Source organism: Myotis yumanensis, unplaced genomic scaffold, assembly GCF_028538775.1.
Source record: "Myotis yumanensis isolate MYYU_CA2020_CCGP unplaced genomic scaffold, mMyoYum1.0.hap1 SCAF_13, whole genome shotgun sequence".
NCBI classification, from domain to species: domain Eukaryota; kingdom Metazoa; phylum Chordata; class Mammalia; order Chiroptera; family Vespertilionidae; genus Myotis; species Myotis yumanensis.
Genome location: NW_027223764.1, coordinates 9,443,458 through 9,462,391, shown reverse-complemented (window position 1 = coordinate 9,462,391; position 18,934 = coordinate 9,443,458). Strand labels below are relative to the sequence as shown.

General features: G+C 54.4%; 1 protein-coding gene across 1 annotated transcript in view; it reads left to right on the top strand.

The window, feature by feature from the left end:
• The window catches only part of VWA2 (von Willebrand factor A domain containing 2), a 32,913-nt gene extending 14,196 nt beyond the window's left edge, over positions 1-18,717 (top strand). Inside the window, 11 exon segments of the mRNA XM_070432220.1 lie at positions 2,835-2,944; positions 7,532-7,726; positions 9,592-9,725; positions 10,329-10,461; positions 11,896-11,951; positions 13,233-13,340; positions 14,609-15,178; positions 15,744-15,994; positions 15,996-16,296; positions 17,172-17,297; positions 18,135-18,717. Coding sequence (XP_070288321.1) covers positions 2,835-2,944; positions 7,532-7,726; positions 9,592-9,725; positions 10,329-10,461; positions 11,896-11,951; positions 13,233-13,340; positions 14,609-15,178; positions 15,744-15,994; positions 15,996-16,296; positions 17,172-17,297; positions 18,135-18,223 — 2,073 coding nt within the window. The 3' untranslated portion in view covers positions 18,224-18,717.
• The last annotated feature ends 217 nt before the right edge of the window (positions 18,718-18,934 follow it).

Here is an 18,934-nt window from a genome sequence, read left to right as displayed (position 1 = left end):
AGAGGCCTGGAAATTTCCAAATAGGAGGGAAACTGGTTATCATCCTATATAATAAAGAGGCAATATGCAAATTAACCCTCATGCCCTCACAACCTGGCTGCCTACAACCAGGCTGGCAGGGGGGTTAGTGAGGGACGACCAAACGACTGAACAGCAGGCTGTGTGGGGCAACCAGGCCTGCGGGGGGCGGGGGGGCATGAGGGGTGACCAGGCCTGCAGGGGGGGCAGTTGGGGGCAACCAGGCTGGCAGGGGCGGGGGCAGTTAGGGGCAACCAGGCAGGCAGGCGAGCATTTGGGAGCCAGTGGTCCAGGATTGTGAGAGGGATGTCTGACTGCTGGTTTAGGCCTGATCCCTAAACTGGCAGTTGGACATTACCTAAGGGGTCCAGGATTGGAGAGGGTGCAGGCTGGGCTGAGGGCACCCCCCCATGCACTAATTTCATGCACCGGGCCTCTAGTTTTTAAATGAAAGAGGGTACAGAGGGGCTCCGTTGTCTTAAGAGGGCAGAAGCTGGTGTGCAGGGAGCTATGTGTGGGCTTGGCCCCAGAGAAACTTCCTCGCAGCCAGATTTGGTGCGCAAGGAGTCGGGGTCTGTCTCTGCGTGCGTGAGCATCATGACCTCCCCGTGCTCCGGCCGACTTGCTGGAATGCCAGTGCAGGGTCTTTTGCGTCAGGGCGGTTTCAGATGGTTCCATCTGATTTGTGGCTCCGGGTTTTATGTTCTTGCTGCTGCATTTTTTGTCGTCTTGTTATCTCCATTGTACAAGAGATTTTACTTTCAGTAACTTCAGTTTTCAGGAAGACATTTTCAAGTCGCTATAATTAAGGTTTTTATGGATGCTTGTTGTTGAGGTGGATTTAAGGTGTTTGAAGTCTTCCTCCCAATACTTAAAAGCTGAGAAGATTGAAGAAAAAAAAAAAAACGCAAGCTGAGAAGTTCACTTCCTGGCTGTAATATAATGATTACAGCAGGGAGGTGAGAAGTCTGGGCGGGCTGGCTTCTGAGCACACAGTAAACTGAAGATAAAAGGCAACTCTTTTTGCTCCCAAACCACCAATTAAATTAAATGCCTTGGCTGCTGACTCAAGCTGTTTGTATCTTGTTTTGAAGTTGCATCCTTCCTGTTTAATTCAAGTAAACGCACCCAGCTGTTGGTCTCCAGGGAGGTTTTCCTTTAAACCAAGTAATTCATTCTGATGCTTTAATAAAAAAGACGTCTAGTGAAAAGTGTCCCTCCTTTTCCCATCTGCTTGCACACTTCCCATTTGCTCGGTCCCCCTACCTGCTTTCTTGAGCATCCCTACAGAATCCCTCCATGCAAACATAAGCAATGTGTGTATATGTTCTTATCCCCCCAACCCCTTTTTTAAAATACAGTGGGGCCTTGACTTACCAGTTTAATTCGTTCCGTGATGGAACTCGTAACTCAAATTACTCGTATGTCAAATCAACAGTGAACGAGCGAGACACGTGATGCTGGGCTGATGTTGTGGCGTTCACTGTGACATTCGCTGCGCCAACTAGCGGTGGGGTATCTGAAGCTGGCTCGTAACCCGAATTTTAGCTCGCAACTCAAAGCAAAAAATCGGTCGAGAGTCGGCTCGTATCTCGAAAAACTCGTTAGTCGGGACACTCGTAAGCCAGTGGCTCCTCCTCAGAACTTCCTGTGGGCGGCAAGTCCGATGGGCTGTGCTCTCTGGGGGCAGGTGAGCCCCCCTGGTGTGGTGAGGGCTTTGATCATCTCCCAGGCACCAGGCTTGTTAAGGCATCAGCCGTGAAGGAATTCAAGTTGCGAGCAAAAGGCGGCATCCTTGCTTGAATATGAATCACTTGGCTTATTTGCAAGCGTGGCCAGAATTAGGGTTCCTTATAACACGGGTAACTGAGAACAGTTTCTCCAGGGGTGTGGAGAGCCAGGAATTAGGTTCAGGGATTGAGAGGAAACCTAAATGTTTATATCCCTCTCTGCTTGAGACACGCTAGTGTTCTAAGGGTCCAGAGAATGATGTTACTCAGTTCTCCTTCCCCAGTCCTGCAAGGCCCAATGGCTTCCTCACGTGGCCTCCTCACTTAGGATGCAACATCTGGACTCACCAGCGGCTCTCCTCCCTCCAGGCAGGGGACCTTCAGCTCCAGGATTGCTGGCCTCCCCCTCGCAGGCAGAGGCAGGCTTGGAAGGCTGACCCTCTCTGAAACTAAGGATGGGCGTGTGGTGGCTGTGGTCAGTGATGAGCCAGCAGGGATGGTGGCTGTGGCTAGCGGCTGCGACACCCCTGGTTGGGTCAGCGAGCATTTTGCTGAAGGCCTGTGCTGGCGGCTGAGAAGGCGAGCCATAGAGCTGAGCCTCGTGAAGCTCATAAGCACCAAGTTCAAAGGCCTGGCTCCCTTTCTCTCTCTCCCTAGGCCAGATCTGTGTCCTCTCTACACTTCAGTTTCTCCAACAGTCACGTGGGTAGGAATAGGGCTTCTGCGGATTAAATGAGGTAAGGTGAGGTTGCTCCTGGCAGGCATTCGGTAAATGCGAGCAAAGACCCTGCCCTAACGAAGATGTTCTCCGCTCAGCCGAGCGAAATGCCAGAATGGGGGTCAAGAAAAGTGAAGTGGAGTGGTGGTTGTCAGTGCAGACACAGGCAGATTGGACTGTTGCCTTCCAGATTCCTCTTCTGGTCTTGGGAACCTTTTCTTGGGGAGACCAGAGAAAGCTCTGGCTCTGGGAGTTGTTGAGTGGGCAGGAGGCAGGGTTGTTAACCTCTCTCATCCTGTCTTCCCTCTTAGGAATGTGTGTGACTTGACCCCGCTCTCAACCCCTGGGCCCTCTGTCTCCTCCTGCAGGTCAGGGTGGGAGCGGTCCAGTTCAGTTCCGCTCCTTGGCTGGAATTCCCCTTGGACTCCTTGTCAACCCAACAGGAAGTGAAGACAAAACTCAAGAGGATGGTTTTCAAGTATGTACGCTCAGATTCTGCCCTGGCTAGGCTACGGCTGGCTGCTCTGAAAATCGCTCTTGAAGGGTTTGGCCCTGCCCTTGGCCTCCCAGAGAGGGCTGGGTGTCCAGAATCCCAGCTGTGCTTTCTGGGTAACGAGAATGCCCCTCTCAAGGCCGCCCCTGTTACCAGATGATGCCCCGGGTGGGAACTTTGATGCAAGTTCAAAAAAAGTATTTGCTGCTATTCTGTGCAGTTGTCAGTTACCTGGGAGAAAGGCCGGTGAAGGTCAAGACCAGCATTAAGAGCAAGTGTTACAACACTGGCTCTTTCTCCCAGTCTTTCTTTGGTGACCGCTACAGCTCAGAGAGCTCACACACTTCTCAAAGCCTCATTCTGTGGTTTGTCTAAAGCAGCGGTTCTCAACCTGTGGGTCGCGACCCCTTTGGCGGTCGAACGACCTTTTCACAGGGGCTGCCTAAGACCATCCTGCATATCAGATATTTACATTACGATTCATAACAGTAGGAACATTACAGTTATGAAGTAGCAACGAAAATAATTTTATGGTTGGGTCACAACATGAGGAACTGTATTTAAAGGGCCAGAAGGTTGAGAACCACTGGTCTAAAGAGTAAGTCCTCCTCTGGTGTCGAGAGTGCTTTGAAATGATGAGTAGTTGTTTGTGTGCTCAGACACACGCACACCCTATAAACGAATGGATGTAGTGGGGCCATAACTTTACTTACAAGTCAGCTGATGTGTGTGTATATGATGTGTACATATGCACACATGTATATACATACAGTTCTTGTGTAACTATTTTTATGTGTATGTTGCGTATGCATGTAAACATACACATCTCTGCATTGGAATATGTTATACACACAAATACTAGGTACACACACACAAGCACACATAATTTATAAGCCCTCACAGAAGACTGCCTTTCACTTGCCACTGGTCACTCTGGTCTCTGCTGCCCCTTGCACTAGTGTCCACTGAAGTCCATGCTCCCATTTCTAGATGTCGCCTCCAGGTGCAGAGGCCCTGAGCCCTGAGGCCCTTTATCCAGGCACAGGCTCCTGTAGATGCACCAGTGCTCTCCATGATCCCAAATCCCCACACTGGTCACAGCAGGAACTGCCCCCGGGACCCCCAGTGACTTCATCTCAGGCCGTTTGTCCCAGCTCTTTCCTCTGTCCATGGGCGCCCTGAACAAATGAGGGGCAAGTCAAATACAAGACAGTACAAAGGGAAAAGCACCTTGATATCTATTTGTAAAAATTACACTGGCCTTTCCTTGTTCCCTTGGAGCCCTCTACCCTTGAGGTCCTATAAAAAAAAAGTCATAGCCTCACCCCCATAACTTGGGCCCAGACACCCAGTGTAGAACTTTTCATAGTGAGCTCATAGAGCTACCTGGGTCAGTATTGCTGAGGGAAGTCTGTTAAAATGCAGGTGCCTGGACCCCCTCCCAGACCGACTGAACTGCTCTCTGGGAAGTGATGTTCAGCACTGCACTTTTAAAAGTTTTCTCCCTACTACCTCTACCCCAGGACTGTTGTACACACTGGTTTTTTAAAAACAGCTTTATGGAGATATACTTTAAATATTATAAAGTTCACACATTTAATGTGGACAAGTCAGTGGTTCTGAGTGTATTTTCAGAGTTATGTAACTACTAGAGGCCCGGGGCCAAGGGGAGGCATCGCGGGAGGTTGGCCAGTGCAGGAGGTTGGCTGTGGGAGTGCACTGACCACCAGGGGACAGCTCCTGCATTGAGCGTCTGCCCTTGGTGGTCAGTGCACGTCATAGTGACCCGTTGACCGGTCGTTCGGTCAACCAGTCGTAACGGTCATTTAGGCTTTTATATATATAGATTCCCATAATCTAATTTTAGAACATTTTCATCATCCCAAAAGAAATCCAGAGAAGATATATAAATGGCCAATGAGGACATGAAAAGATATTCAACAGCATTAGTCATTAAGGAAGTGCAAATCAAAACCATAGTGAAATATCACTTCATACCCACTAGGAAGGCTAAAATAAAAGACAGACAGTGACGGGTGTTGACAGGGATGTGGGGTCCTCAGGCATGGTTGGTGGAATTATAAAATAGTGCAGCTGCATTGAAAAACAGTTTGGCAGTTTCTCAAAATGTTAAATATAGAGTTACCATATGACCCTGCAACTTCACTTCAAGAGAACTGAAAACATATGCCCACACAGAACTGTATACCCTATGTTCCATAGTAGCATTGTTTATAATGGGCAAAAAATGGAAATAACGCAAAAGTGCAATGGATAAACAAAATATGGCATATTCATACAGTGGAATATCATTCAGCCATAAAAAGGGATGACGTGATTCATGCTACCACATGGATGAACTTTGAGAACATTATGCTAAGTGAAAGGAGCAGACACACAAAGTTACATATTGTATAATTTCATTTTTGTGAAACATCTGAAATTGGCAAATCTCTGGCAACAGAAAAGATCAGTCATTGCCAGGAGCTACTAGTATAGGGAGAGGGCATGGGAAGTGACTGCTAACGGGTATAGAGCTGTTTGGGGTAATAAAAATGTTTTGATTTAGATAATAGTAATGGTTGAATAAGTCTGTGCATGTACTAAAAACTACTGAATTGTATACGTTAAAAGGGTGAATTTTACGGTTTATTAATTATTGATATAATATTATTATAAAAACTTTATATCCATTATATGTACACTAACATTTGCAGGGGGAAAAATAGCTTGTTGGATTAAGTTTAGGACTGAAAGTCAAAAACTGGGTGACTAACTCAAATGATTTGGCCCTGTTCTCTTCTAAAAAATGAAGCCAATTGCAGCAAATTGTTTCAAAAAGTCCCTTTTAGGGATCACATAGGATCTACTCCAATTCTTTACTTGAGGAGGGAGGAAGCTGAGGTTGAGAAGGAGCAGGTGGCTTGGCCAGGACCAGAGTCACACCGTCTAATAGGCCCCACCCAGCTGCCCATCCCCACCTCTCCCTCCTCCCACCCCAAACCCCTAAGTAGCTGGGATTCTCTTCTCAGCTGTGGTGAAAGTCGTTGCTAAGGGCTGGAGAGTATTCTTCATGACGTAAGAGATACAGAGCTGCGTTAGGAACTCGCCCCGTGAGGACACGGGAGGTGGAGAAGGAAGCCTCTGTGTGTGTCTGCACACGGTCCGCTTCTGTTTTGGGGATGATGGCGGTTAGCAGTGTGCATCCTAGGATAACTATGAGAAACAGGGCAAGGGGCGGGAACGAACTTTTTGGCCACAGTTGCAGGGTCACTGAGGACATGAAGCGTGAAAACGCTATGATTCATCAGAACAGAGGAATGTTGGCTGAATGGGAAGGATGACCTCCCAGGGCTCTTCCCCCTTTTTCTTTCATTTTTTAAAATATTTTTTTTTATTTCAGAGAGGAAGGGAGAGGGAGAGAGAGGGAGAAACATCAATGATGAGGATCATTGATTGGCTGCTTCCTGCACGCCCCCTACTAGGGATCGAGCCCACAACCAGGGTATGTGTCTTTGACCGGAAGCGAACCCAGGACCCTTCAGTCTGCAGGCTGACGCTCTCTCCACTGGGCCAAACCAGCTAGGGCTCTTCCCCCTTTTTCTACAGTGAAGTTTTCAAGGCTGGCCTGATGGGAAGAGCTTTACCTAAAACCCAGAACACGTGCCTTCTAGACCAAGGCGATTCCCTGAAGGTGTGTGTTGAGGTGGCTAAGAAACCACCCTGACACGTTGCAGTAAGAAGCTTAAAAAACATCACAGCCGAGCCTTTCAATGCTGTGCCCGGTGATAACAAAGTCAGATAAACCATGGCCAGCAATTGGCTCTGAATGTCCAGAACTCTGGCCGGCTGGGCAAGCTCACGCGGTCATTTCATTCACCGCCCAGCAACACCACTCGCAGTTTCCTGTGATTGGCCTGAAAATCCATTGAGTGAGGTATTATTTTCTGCCCGGTTGACACAGAGAGCCAGCAGGCCTCCCTCTGAGGGCTGGGACGAGCCTCCTTTTGGGAGGTTTAGTAGAGATTCCGCACTGGGATTCCAAGCTCGTCGACAGTCCGTGTAACTGGCCTATAAGGTTACAGACTCTTAGCGTCCCAATGAGCGGGGACCATTGTAACCTGCCCTGACCTGGAAGCAAACTGCAGCCTCCACCACCTGACCCTGAACTTGGCAGTGGGCCAGGAAGGTCCGGTCATGGCAAGGACCCCAGGGAGATGTTGAGCCATAACAAGAAGGGGATGACACGGGTGAGGCCAAGGGAGGTGGGTGGTAGACGGACGATGGGAGTTGTCAGCCCACAGCCATCCGTGGGGCAGACCCAGAGAGTGACATTATTACCTGAACCACAGAGCTGTGCGGGGTGCATCTTACAGACCCGGGAAAAGTTCATGTCTGTTCATAATTGTGGTTTAGAGGGTGAGCAAGTGCATCTCTCTTGGTAGGAATCGTCACTCTGAGCTCCTGCCGGGGGGATGTGGCTGTCACTACTAATGGAGGAGCCGTTGTCTGCCAACGTCACCTCTCTGGGTCACTAACCATATTTTGTGTTTTCCTCTTGGGTGAGCTCAGAGGAGGGAGCACCGAGACAGGCCTCGCTCTGAAATACTTGCTGCGCAGAGGGTTCCCTGGGGGCCGAAATGCCTCTGTGCCCCAGATCCTCATCATCATCACGGACGGCAGGTCCCAAGGACAGGTGGCACTGCCGGCCAAGCAGCTGCAGGAGAGAGGGGTCACTGTGTTTGCCGTGGGCGTGCGCTTTCCCAGGTAAGAGACTCGGACACCTGGGTCAGCCCTTTGGGGCAGGGATGGGCGTGGGGGCGGGGGGCGGGGGGCAACCGTGGTGCGGCTGGGAGAGCTCACAGCCGCAGGAGAAGGGGCGGTGGAAACACGCTGCTGGTTCAGGCGGGATCTGTCTTCCCTTGTCTTGTTGCCGGAGCACAGGGAGCTCTGAGTTTGCAAGTCTGAGCCTCTGCATTGTCTTTCCTTTTGTCTAAACATTTGGTTTTAAGTGCCTGAAACGGACTCGAATTGATTTGGGCAGAAATGGAAAGTCACCTGACTGCACTGGTGGGTCAGGGGTCTCTTGGTGTGAGCAGGAGGGGCCAGGGACTTGAATGCCCCCCCCCCACCCCCCCGCCCCAGCGTCTCTGCTGCCCTCAGCCTGGCGCTCTCAGAAGCTGGAGCTGTGGCTTCCGGCTGCAGCCGGCTCACATCTTTTAGTATTTATGGAGCCCCCTCTCTGATGGTTCTCATCTCTGGCAGAGCATCTGTTTAGCAGGGAGCTTTTAAGAAAGTCTGTGGCTGGGTGGGTTCAGGCAGAGCTGCCCCCCTGAGCGTGAATGTGAACCCAGAGCTGAGAAGCCCCCCTGTGTGCCAGGCCCTGCCCTGGGCACTGGGAGAAATGTCCAGTTTCTATGGCTTCAGGAGAGAATAGGGAATTGTACGTCAGTGAATTTTAAAAGTTTTTATTTTGTATTTTATTGATTTTTTACAGAGAGGAAGGGAGAGGGATAGAGAGTTAGAAAGATCCATGAGAGGGAAACATCCATCAGCTGCCTCCTGCACACTCCCCACTGGGGATGTGCCCGCAACCAAAGTACATGCCCTTGACCGGAATCGAACCTGGGACCCTTGAGTCCGCAGGCTGACACTCTGTCCACTGAGCCAAACTGGTTAGGGCCGTAAATGAACTTTAGAAACCAATGAAATTGTTGCCATGTTGCCAAACCTTGGCCTACGTTGGTGGGCAGGATTCTAAATGCATTGCCGACTGCCCTGTCTTCTTAGCCTTTTCTTCACGCCCCCTCGTCCTTGTGCTGCTCATCGTTTTTGTCCTGGGCCCTGAATGGTGCCCTCTGGCTGTCTGTGTGGGGGCTCCCTCCTAGGTGGGCTCCCAGTGCTGGCCTTGGAGTCCTTACGTCCACTGTTTATAGTTCTTCTGTATTTTTTTTCTTTCTTTTTAATATGTATTAGTTTTTATCGGGTTTGGCTCAGTGCATAGAGCGTCAGCCTGCGGACTGAAGGGTCCCCCGTTTGAGAGAAAGAGAAACATCAGTGATGAGAGAGAATCATCGATCGGCTGCCTCCTGCACCCCCACACTGGGGATCGAGCCCACAACCCGGGCATGTGCCCTGACCAGGAAGCAAACCTTTGACCTCTGGGCTCCTGGGGTTGATGCCCATCCACTGGGCCACATCAGTCAGGGCACTTCTGTATTTTTTTCTATTGCCAGCTGTCCTTGTTGGTTCTTTTCTTGGCTAGAACCAGTCTCCTTCCTTTCTTTCTGGTTCAATTTTTCTCATCAGCTATAGTCACAGAACCAGACCGTGAAATCTGTCAGGACCATGTCTGACATAGGAGGCGACTGTTTGAGTGTGAGGCTCTCCCTGGCCCGTGGACGGTAGCGCGCACACATTATGACCCATGGCCGAGTGTCCTCGAGGTCATTCTGAGGTTCACTTCTGGATGTTTCCTGCATCCTGGAGGGATGAGGTTGCAGCGAAGTGGCTTCCGTGGCAGTGGGGGGCGGTGGGGCGGGGTGTTGCCCTTGGGCTAGAAGCCGGGAGGGCAGGCCGAGGGTGGGTTGGGAGTGACAAGGCATGTAACCTCTGCTGGGGGCTGGGCCCAGGTGGGAGGAGCTGCACACGCTGGCCAGCGAGCCCAGGGAGCAGCACGTGCTGATGGCTGAGCAGGTGGAGGACGCCACCAACGGCCTGTTCAGCGCCCTCAGCAGCTCCGACTTCTGTACCTTCGCCCATCCAGGTATGGCCTTCCAGGCTGGCCCTTGTGCAAGTGGGGTGTCTGTGGGATGAAAGCGGGGTATGGGATGGGGAGGGTTCCCCTAGCATGAGGTGAGCACTCAGGGGCCTCCCAAGGGAGGGAGGGCGAGAGGAACGGGGTCCCACAGCCTCAGTCCCAGGGCTCTCTGCTGTGTCCTGTCCCCATGTGGGATTCTCAGCTGGAACCTGGAGCTTGTCTCCATGGGGTAAAGGGGCCCAGGGCTTGGGAGCACGTGGGGCCCCTGTACCTGTCCCCTGCTTCGGGGTAGGGGCCAAGTCGGCGCCCCCACTGTGGTTAGCCAATGGCCTCTGCAGTCCGGGGCCAGGTGTCTCGGTCCCCCAGGAGCTAGAGTGAACGTGTTATAGGAAACACGCATGTGTGCAGGGGATGTGGAAGCTGTGCAGGGCAGGGCCTGTGCAGAGAAGGTGCCCAGAGACTGGCGCCCAGCAAGGGGCAGAGCGGAGCCCCTCCCCCGTGTGCTCTGCCCCGAGAGGCAGAAGGTGGCAGCAGGGCTGGGTGTGGGGGACCTCAGTGCGGGAGGAGGTGTAACCCTGTCTTCTCCGTCGGTGTGTGCTGTGGACACAGACTGCAGGGTCCAGCCTCACCCCTGTGAGCGCAAGACGCTGGAGACGGTCAGGGAGCTTGTCGGCAGCGGCCTGTGCTGGAGAGGATCGCGGGGGACCGATGGTGTGCTGGCTGCCCCCTGCCCCTTCTTCAGGTTTGTCCTGTGGTCTGGGGTCCGGGCTAAAGGCACGGCCTGGGTGTGGGTGGAGGTCCCCAAGGCTAAGTGCTCGGGAGTTGCGGGGTTTGGAGGAGTGCAGGGCTGGGGGGAGCCGGGACAGAGCATCGGGATGTAGGGAAGGTCATTGACGCACCACCTGGGTGTCCAGGGTGAGCAAGGGTGGCAGAGTCACAGCCACTCTAGAGGCTGGTAAGGGAGCCATGAGCTGGGCCTTCAGGGCTGTGCTCTGCACCTGGGATGGTGACCTGGTGACTTGGTTCCTCTGAGCACCAGTCTCCATGTTTATGGGGGCCTGAGTGAGGTAAAAGGCTTAGGTCCTGGGTGACTCTTGTGGTGGCCCCGGGGGGATGCTGGGATCCTCAGGGCCAGAGCTCAGGCATTCTAGAGTAGCGGTCGTCAACCTTGTGGACCTCACGGACCCCCAGTGGCCTGCAGACGGTTGGTGACCGCTGTTCTAGAGCACCTGCTGCCCGGCCTGTCCCTCACAGTCCCTGGCCTGGCCTTCGGCACTGTCCACACCACCTCCAGTACAGCCCTTGGCCACTCAGTCTCCTTCTCTCTCCATTGAGGCTCCAGGGGTCACAGTTGAAAACTATAGAGTTACTATCTATAACAGTGGTTCTCAACCTTCTGGCCCTTTAAATACAGTTCCTCATGTTGTGACCCAACCATAAAATTATTTTCGTTGCTACTTCGTAACTGTAATGTTGCTACTGTTATGAATCGTCATGTAAATATCTGATATGCAGGATGGTCTTAGGCGACCCCTGTGAAAGGGTCGTTCGACCGCCAAAGGGGTCGCGACCCACAGGTTGAGAACCGCTGATCTAGAAGAAGGAACTGAAGACCAGAGAAGGAAAGTAACTTGCCTGGGGTCACACAGCCAGCCAGTCCCAGAAAGGAACTTGTAATAGAAAGCTGTTCTCACTGCTCAGAGTTTTGAACACAGAATCTCTAACTTCTGACATGATAGCCAATATACATTACCTTTTTTTTTTCTAATTGTCTCTGGGTAGCTTGAACCACCCCCTACTCTGTGTGCATGTAGAAGCTGGGATAGAAAGAAAACAAGGAAGTCTCTCTTGACGAGTGTCTGCATTGGAATTTTATACCAGCTTCATGGTTTCTTTTTAACATATTTTTTATTGATTTCAGAGAGGAAGGGAGAGGGAGAGATAGAAACATCCATGATGAGAGAGAATCATTGATTGGCTGCCTCTTGCACACCCTCTGCTGGAGCCTGCAACCCGGGCATGTGCCCCTGATGGGAACAGAACCTGGGACCCTTCAGTCCGCAGGCTATCTACTGAACCACACCAGCTAGGGCAGCTTTGTGTTTTAAGTAACCTTGCCGGTGTCTGTCCTCCTGTTAACCCTTTGATCTCTACTGTCTGTGTCCTTGGATTGCAGCTGGAAGAGAGTGTTCTTAACCCACCCCGCCACCTGCTACAGGACCACCTGCCCAGGTACAGTCCGCCCCTTGGATTCTCCTGCTCGGCCTGGGCCCTGGGACGGGGCTGGTGTCTTACCTGTTGTGGGCTGTTTGCTTCGTGTCGGGCTCTGTCCTAAGACTTCCCGTGGATGAGTTCATGCAATCCTCGCAAGAACACTGTGGGGCCAGTTCCGGCGTCACCTTCTTAGATGAGGACTCTGGAGCTTGGAGGGGCTAGGAAGGTGCCTGAGTGAGTGGAGGAGGCACTTTCCGTAACTCCAGGGTCCAAAGGCTCGCAGTGTGGCTGTGCAGCCTGCAGAGGCTGCTAACAACCCGCATCGAACTTCAGAAACAGCACCATCCCCCCTGCAGCGTTCCCCATCTAGAGACACCCACGCTGCCGGCTTCATGGGACTGAGACCTTCGCCCCCATCAAGCTCAGGTCTGGCACTAGTTCATCACTGTGGCCCCTGGAGCTCCCCCAGGCCCCCTCACAGCTGGGGGCTGTTCTGGCCTGTTGTGTTAGTTCTCTGCGGCTTAAACAACAGAAATGTATTTTTTCACAGCCCTGGAGGCTGCGAGTCCAAGGTCAAGGTGTCAGCCAGTTTGGTTTCTTCTCCGTCCTTTCTGCTTGGCTTGCAGATGGTCATTTTCTCACTGTGGCCTCTCACGGCCTTTGCTCCACACAGGGCCCTAGTGTCTCTTCCTCTAGGACAGTGGTTCTCAACCTCTGACCCTTTAAATACAGTTCCTCATGTTGTGACCCAACCATAAAATTATTTTCGTTGCTACTTCATAACTGTAATGTTGCTACTGTTATGAATCGTAATGTAAATATATGATATGCAGGATGGTTTTAGGCGACCCCTGTGAAAGGGTTGTTCGACCGCCAAAGGGGTCGCGACTCACAGGTTGAGAACCGCTGCTCTAGGACACCATTCGTATTGGATTAGGACGCACCCTATGACCTCATTTAGCCATAATTTCCTCTTTAAAAGGCCTGTCTCCAAATACAGTCACATGCAAAGGTATTGAGGGTTGAGACTTCTACATATGAATGGGGGGGGGGGGGGTCCCATTGTCACGACCCCATGTGAGCATGTAACTCACACAGGGCCTCACCAAGCTCACCATCAAGCGTCCTTTACCACCCACACCCAGCCCCTCCTCTGCGCACCCCACTTTCTTTCCCCTCTTTGCTGTAGGTGTTGCAGCTAGTTTCCTGGGGGTTCCCAGGGAGGTGGGGCAGGGTGGCCTGTGGGACTGGTGCCTGTGGGCTGAGGTGCCGGGCCGTTCACGGGCATCTCTCTGACAGGCCCCTGTGACTCGCAGCCTTGCCGGAATGGAGGCACGTGTGTTCCAGAAGGACTGGACAGGTACCACTGCCTGTGCCCGACGGCCTTCAGAGAGGAGGCTAACTGTGGTACGTTTGCACGGGACCTTCAACATGGACCGTTGGGGAGGGGTGGCGTCCACAGTCCCCTGGCTCACCCCTCACCCTGGAGCTCCTAGGAGGAAACTGGCCCTTGAGTTTAGAGCCACCCACTTACCAAGGGCCCCGTTCTGTGGTGTCTCATGGGATTTGGCTCTGAGTCTCCACGAATGAAGTCCTGGGTGGGACGGTGGCTCCTGGCTTGTTAGCTTCCGAATGGTCACTGCTTGACATCTGAGCGTCGCTGAGCCCAGCTGCAGGCTGGAGCCAGCCCAGCTCGGACCTGGTGCTGGGCAGAGCCTCTTTTTTAGGAAGAGGAGCCTCAACCCTCTTTGTGTGTGTGTGTAGTTTTCCTCTTTGGTTTTAAAGGTATGAAATAGAGACTAAGGCGGCACCTCCTAGGGTTGTTGGAAGCTTGGCATCAGATTATGTACAGGATGGAGCAAAAGTAGGTTTATAGTTGTTTGTATGGAGAAGTAATACAATCATCAGTACATCATCATAGAAGAATGAACTCTGTGTTTTGTGTACTCACAGCTGTAAACCTACTTTTGCCCCACCCTGTGTGTTAAGTGCTGAGCACTCAGTAGGGGCTTCTTTAATGACTTTTATAAAAACGTAGTGCTGGGTCAGTTGGAGATTTACATGGAAGACCCTCTACTTCAAAAGCCCCACAAAAGTCAGTTCCAGAAGGACCATAGATCCGAGTGTCAGAGGCCACGCCGTGAACCGCCTGTTTTCACAGAGGAAGAAACGTAGCTGCAGGATTTCTCCAACAGGACACAGAGGCACTAACTGTAATGGGGTGGGGGGAGTTATAAAATAGGTTGCATGTCAATTTTTAAAAATACATATTTTTGATTTCAGAGAGGGAGGGAGAGGGAGAGAGAAACATCAATGATGAGAATCACTGATCAGCTTCCTCCTGCACAGCCCCTACTGGGGATCGAGCCCACAACCTGGACATGTGCCCTGACTGGGAATTGAACCGTGACTTCCTGGTTCATGGGTCGATGCTCAACCACTGAGCCACTCCGGTTGGGCTATGTGTGAAATTTTAAGCAGTGGTTGGGTGGAGACCCTTAGCGAGAGCCAGAAGGGGGAGCTCTGGTGTGCAATGGTCACAGCCCCTGCAGCCTCAGTTTCTCCCCCGGGAGAGTGGTTTCTGCTATCTGGTGTGGTGCTTGGGCATCTCGGGTGGGACGGTGACCTGCATGCCGCAGGTGGCCACGGCGTGACGGCTGCTGTGATGTCGGCAGCCCCGACGCTGAGCCTGGCGTGCAGAATCGACGTCCTCTTCCTGCTGGCCAGCTCGGCGGGCACCACGCTGGAGGGCTTCCTGCGGGCCAAGGCCTTTGTGAAGCGGTTTGCCCAGGCGTCACTGAACGAGGACTCCCGGGCCCGCGTGGGTGTGGCCCAGTACAGCGGGGAGCTGGAGGTGGCAGTGCCCGTGGGCGAGTACCTGGACGTGCCCGACCTAGTCCGGAGCCTCGATGCCATCCCCTTCGGCGGAGGCGCCACCCTGACGGGCAGTGCCCTGCGGCAGGCGGCGGAGCGCGGCTTTGGGAGCGCCAGGACCGGCCTGGACCGGCCACGCAGAGTGCTGGTGCTGCTCACGGAGTCACGCTCCGAGGACGAGGTGGCCGGCCCAGCGCGCCACGCGAGGGCCCGACAGCTGCTCCTGCTGGGCCTGGGCAGCGAGGCCGTGCGGGCAGAGCTGGAGGAGATCACGGGCAGCCCAGAGCACGTCATGGTCTACGCCGACCCGCAGGACCTGTTCCACCAAATCCCGGAGCTGCAGGGGAAGCTGTGTAGCCGGCCGCGGCCAGGTGAGACCCAGGGGCCTGTGCCCGGAGCAGCCTCGGCCGGACCCAGGGCCGGTGGCCAGTAGCGGCCCTTTCTTATGTTGCTCCCACTGAACCAAGGCCTGTGTCTAGGGGCTGGAACCACTTTCAATAACATGGGACCAATAATAGCACCTCCTGGTGGGCTTTTGTGAGGTTTCAGTAAGACAAGCAATGTGCACAGAGTATGCACGCAGAACATCACGGGTGTTGCTATTTATTAATATTCATTTTTTATTGTTAACGTGGAGCTGGGAAAGGGGAAGTGGAAGGCAAGCGGCTTCCTTCTGAGGGTATCACTTGGAAACTGCACAGTGACTTCCAACCACATCCCGTCAGATAGAACTTGGACACAGCCACTCAGAGCTGCCAGGGATGTGGCCTGGCCAGGCGCTCCTATGAGCTGCTGCTATTCTAGCAGAGGGTGGGGGGCGGCGCCTGCCGTGGACAGACAGACTGGCTGTCCCCACCGAGCTGGCTGGGTCCCGCCCAAGGAGGGGCTCCGCCTGGCAGAGCCTGCCCCCCGAGGCCCACGCTGCTTCCTCCGCAGGCTGCCGGGCACAGTCGCTGGACCTGGTCTTCCTGCTGGACGCCTCGGCCTCCGTGGGGCCCGAGAATTTCGCCCGGATGCAGAGCTTCGTGAGGAGCTGCGCCCTCCAGTTCGACGTGGACCCCGACGTGACACAGGTCGGCCTGGTGGTGTACGGCAGCCAGGTCCAGACAGCCTTCGGGCTGGACACCCACGTCGCCCGCCCCGCCGTGCTGCGGGCCACCAGCCAGGCCCCCTACCTGGGCGGGGCGGGGCTCGGCAGGCACCGCCTTGCTGCACATCTACGACAGGGTGATGACTGTCCAGAGGGGCGCCCGGCCTGGCGTCCCCAAGGCGGTGGTGGTGCTCACCGGGGGCCGAGGGGCGGAGGACGCGGCCGTCCCCGCCCAGAAGCTGCGGGACAATGGCGTCTCTGTCTTGGTGGTGGGCGTGGGGCCCATCCTGAGCGAGGCGCTGCGGAGGCTCGCGGGCCCCCGGGACGCCCTGATCCACGTGGCGGCCTACACGGACCTGAGGTTCCACCGGGACGCGCTCATCGAATGGCTCTGTGAAGGTGAGTGGGCGAATCGGCGCCGTTCAGCGCTGCCTCCGAGGGGTGGCCCCTCAGCCTGAACCTCCAGGTGCATCTTCCAAGGATCTCGGCTCCTCCGGGCCTCTGGGCGCGTCCCACGTGCTGGGTTCTGTGCTAAGTCCGTGCTAAGTCCCATGGTAGGCACACCATCCTCTCTTGATACTCAGGGTACAGAAAGTTTAACACAGATCCCACCCCAAACTTGAGAGTGTACATGCACCACTTAAACAAAAGACGTCGCTAGACGACCCACAGATCCCCCAAGGTTGGCACTGACCTTGGTTGTGAATGCCAGAGCGAGGGGCCAACACAGCCAGGCCAGCCTGACTCAAAGGCTTCCTTTTGCCAGTGACGTTCTTCCTGCCTTTTTAAAATTTGTTGATTGACTTTTAGAGAGAGAGAGAGGGAGGCAGAGGGATAGAGAGATTGCCTCCTACATGCCCCACACTGGGGATAGAGCCCGCAACCCGGGCATGTGTCCTGCCCAGGAATCGAACCAGTGACCTCTTGGTTCATGGGTTGACGCTTAACCACTGACCCACCTGACCAGGCCATCCTTCCCGCCTTTTTAAAAGTATGTGGCTGTTATAAGAATAGTAAGCGGTGCTAGGAGCCTCGCACATCCTAGAAAAAGTCACCCTGCGCATGTGGGAGAGCTGGGTGGAGGTGGGTCTCTGACCTACCCAAGCAGTGTGGAGCACCATCCACGTGCTAACCTGTGGCTTCCAGGCCCACATCGGCGCTAAGGCATGTAAGGTGCTACCCGAGTGGCCCCGAGGCAGTTCTGGGCTTCCTTAGAGGAGGGGGTCTTTGGGTCTGACCCAGGCCGGGCCTCCTGGGCACATTCTTTCTTGTAGAAGCCAATCGGCCCGTCAACCTCTGCAAACCCAGCCCGTGCATGTACGAGGGCACCTGTGTCCTGCAGAACGGGAGTTACCTCTGCGCGTGCCGAGACGGCTGGGAGGGCCCCCACTGTGAGAACCGTGAGTGGGTCCTTGCTCCGCGTGGGTGAGCTGGGGGTGGTGTTCCGAGACCGGCTGAGCCCTGGGAGCTCCGTTGAAGGCAGGCTCGAGGGCGTTGGCTCCGGGAAGGAATCCTAGCATCCTTTGTTCATTCACACAGGCAGCATGTAGCTGGGGTCTCCTGCGTCCCCGGCATCGTTCTGGGGACAATGGGTGTGGGGAACATGGACAGTGAGAATGTCTGCCCTTGTGGGAGCATCCATGTGCGGGGGAGACAGGACATAAGCACAGCACCTGGTGTCCCTGCTGGTGCTCAGCACACTGGAGCAAAGTCATGGGATGGGGAGGGAGGCCTCCGTCAGGAGCCCCGGAGTGACTGGCTGACGGGGACGTGGGCCCCGATGCAGGAAGGTGGATGGATGCGGTGGAAGCCGGTGGGAGTTCTTTTTTGAGTGTTTCTATTTGCTCAGTGAAGTGGGAGGAATCAGCTGAGCGTGAGGATGGGGAGGAGGTGCAGGAGGTTGGCGGAGAGAAGTAACCATCTTAGAGAGGGGACCAGACTGAGGTCCTAGAGAAGGGCTGCTGGGCAGCATTGCGGGCCCACCTGGGGCTCCTGTTAGGATTCTAAAGTTAGAACCCCGAGACCAGAAGGTGGCTCCCCTTGGAGCTTGGGGTCTCGGCCATGGGCAGAGGTGGGCTTCCTAAGGCGGGCAGTGAATCTGAAGGGCCCTCAGATAGGACCTTGGGTCTGGCATCTTCTGCTTGTTCTTAACCCACAACCAAGACATGCGGGGGCCCGCACGGCTGCTGGTAGGGTGAAGACCGACACTCATGGCCTCACGGCTCACTTCTTCCCAGGGGCCTTGAGAGGAGATGCCCCCAAGACAGGAGGGCGGCCGCCCAGCCCGTCCCGGCAACTCCGGAGGCCTGGGCACCCTGGACGCTGAAAGGACGCCTGCCCTCGGCGGAGCATCCTCTTGACGGTCCTCTGAGCGCCTGCCTCCAGCTCTGTCCGGAGCCCGCCTGCCGCTTTCCTCACCCGGGGAGCAGCGATGTCCCAGCTGCAGACAGCGCCGCTCGGGGCTCGGTAGCAGCTGATTTCACTCGCTAATGATGGTGTTGGAAACTCTTGACGTGTAAGTAAACATTTCCTTTCTCGTTGTGCCCCGTTGAGCTTGTCGCCGTCCCCTTCCCCGAGGAGAAACAGGAACCCGGAGACTTTTGATGGCCCGTGGGCAGCTCACGCGGCCATCGGCCAATGTTGGGACAGTGATGCTCAAGAGGAGGCAGTGACTAGCGTGTCGTTCGGACCACCGAAGCGATGGCATTTCGAGATGGAGAAAGTGCAGAACTTCTTCTTTCCCTAAAGACGTCCTAGACGCATTCGTGGTTTTTGTTTGAAAAGGGGCTTGAGCGGCATTCGTGACCTCTGGTGACTGGCTCTGGGGGGGGGGGGGGGGGGGGGGGGAGACGGGGAAAAGGCCCGGATTGGACAGTGACCGACGAACCAGCTTGCTTGGCTCTGGGGCTGAGTGTGCAAACAGCCCTGGTTCTGGGGGGGGCCACATTCTCCTTAGTTTACTTGGGGGGGTCATTGTGGCGTGTTTACTGAGTGCTTTCCTTACTCTCCTTTTAGTCGGGGTGCAAAGAGCAATGGA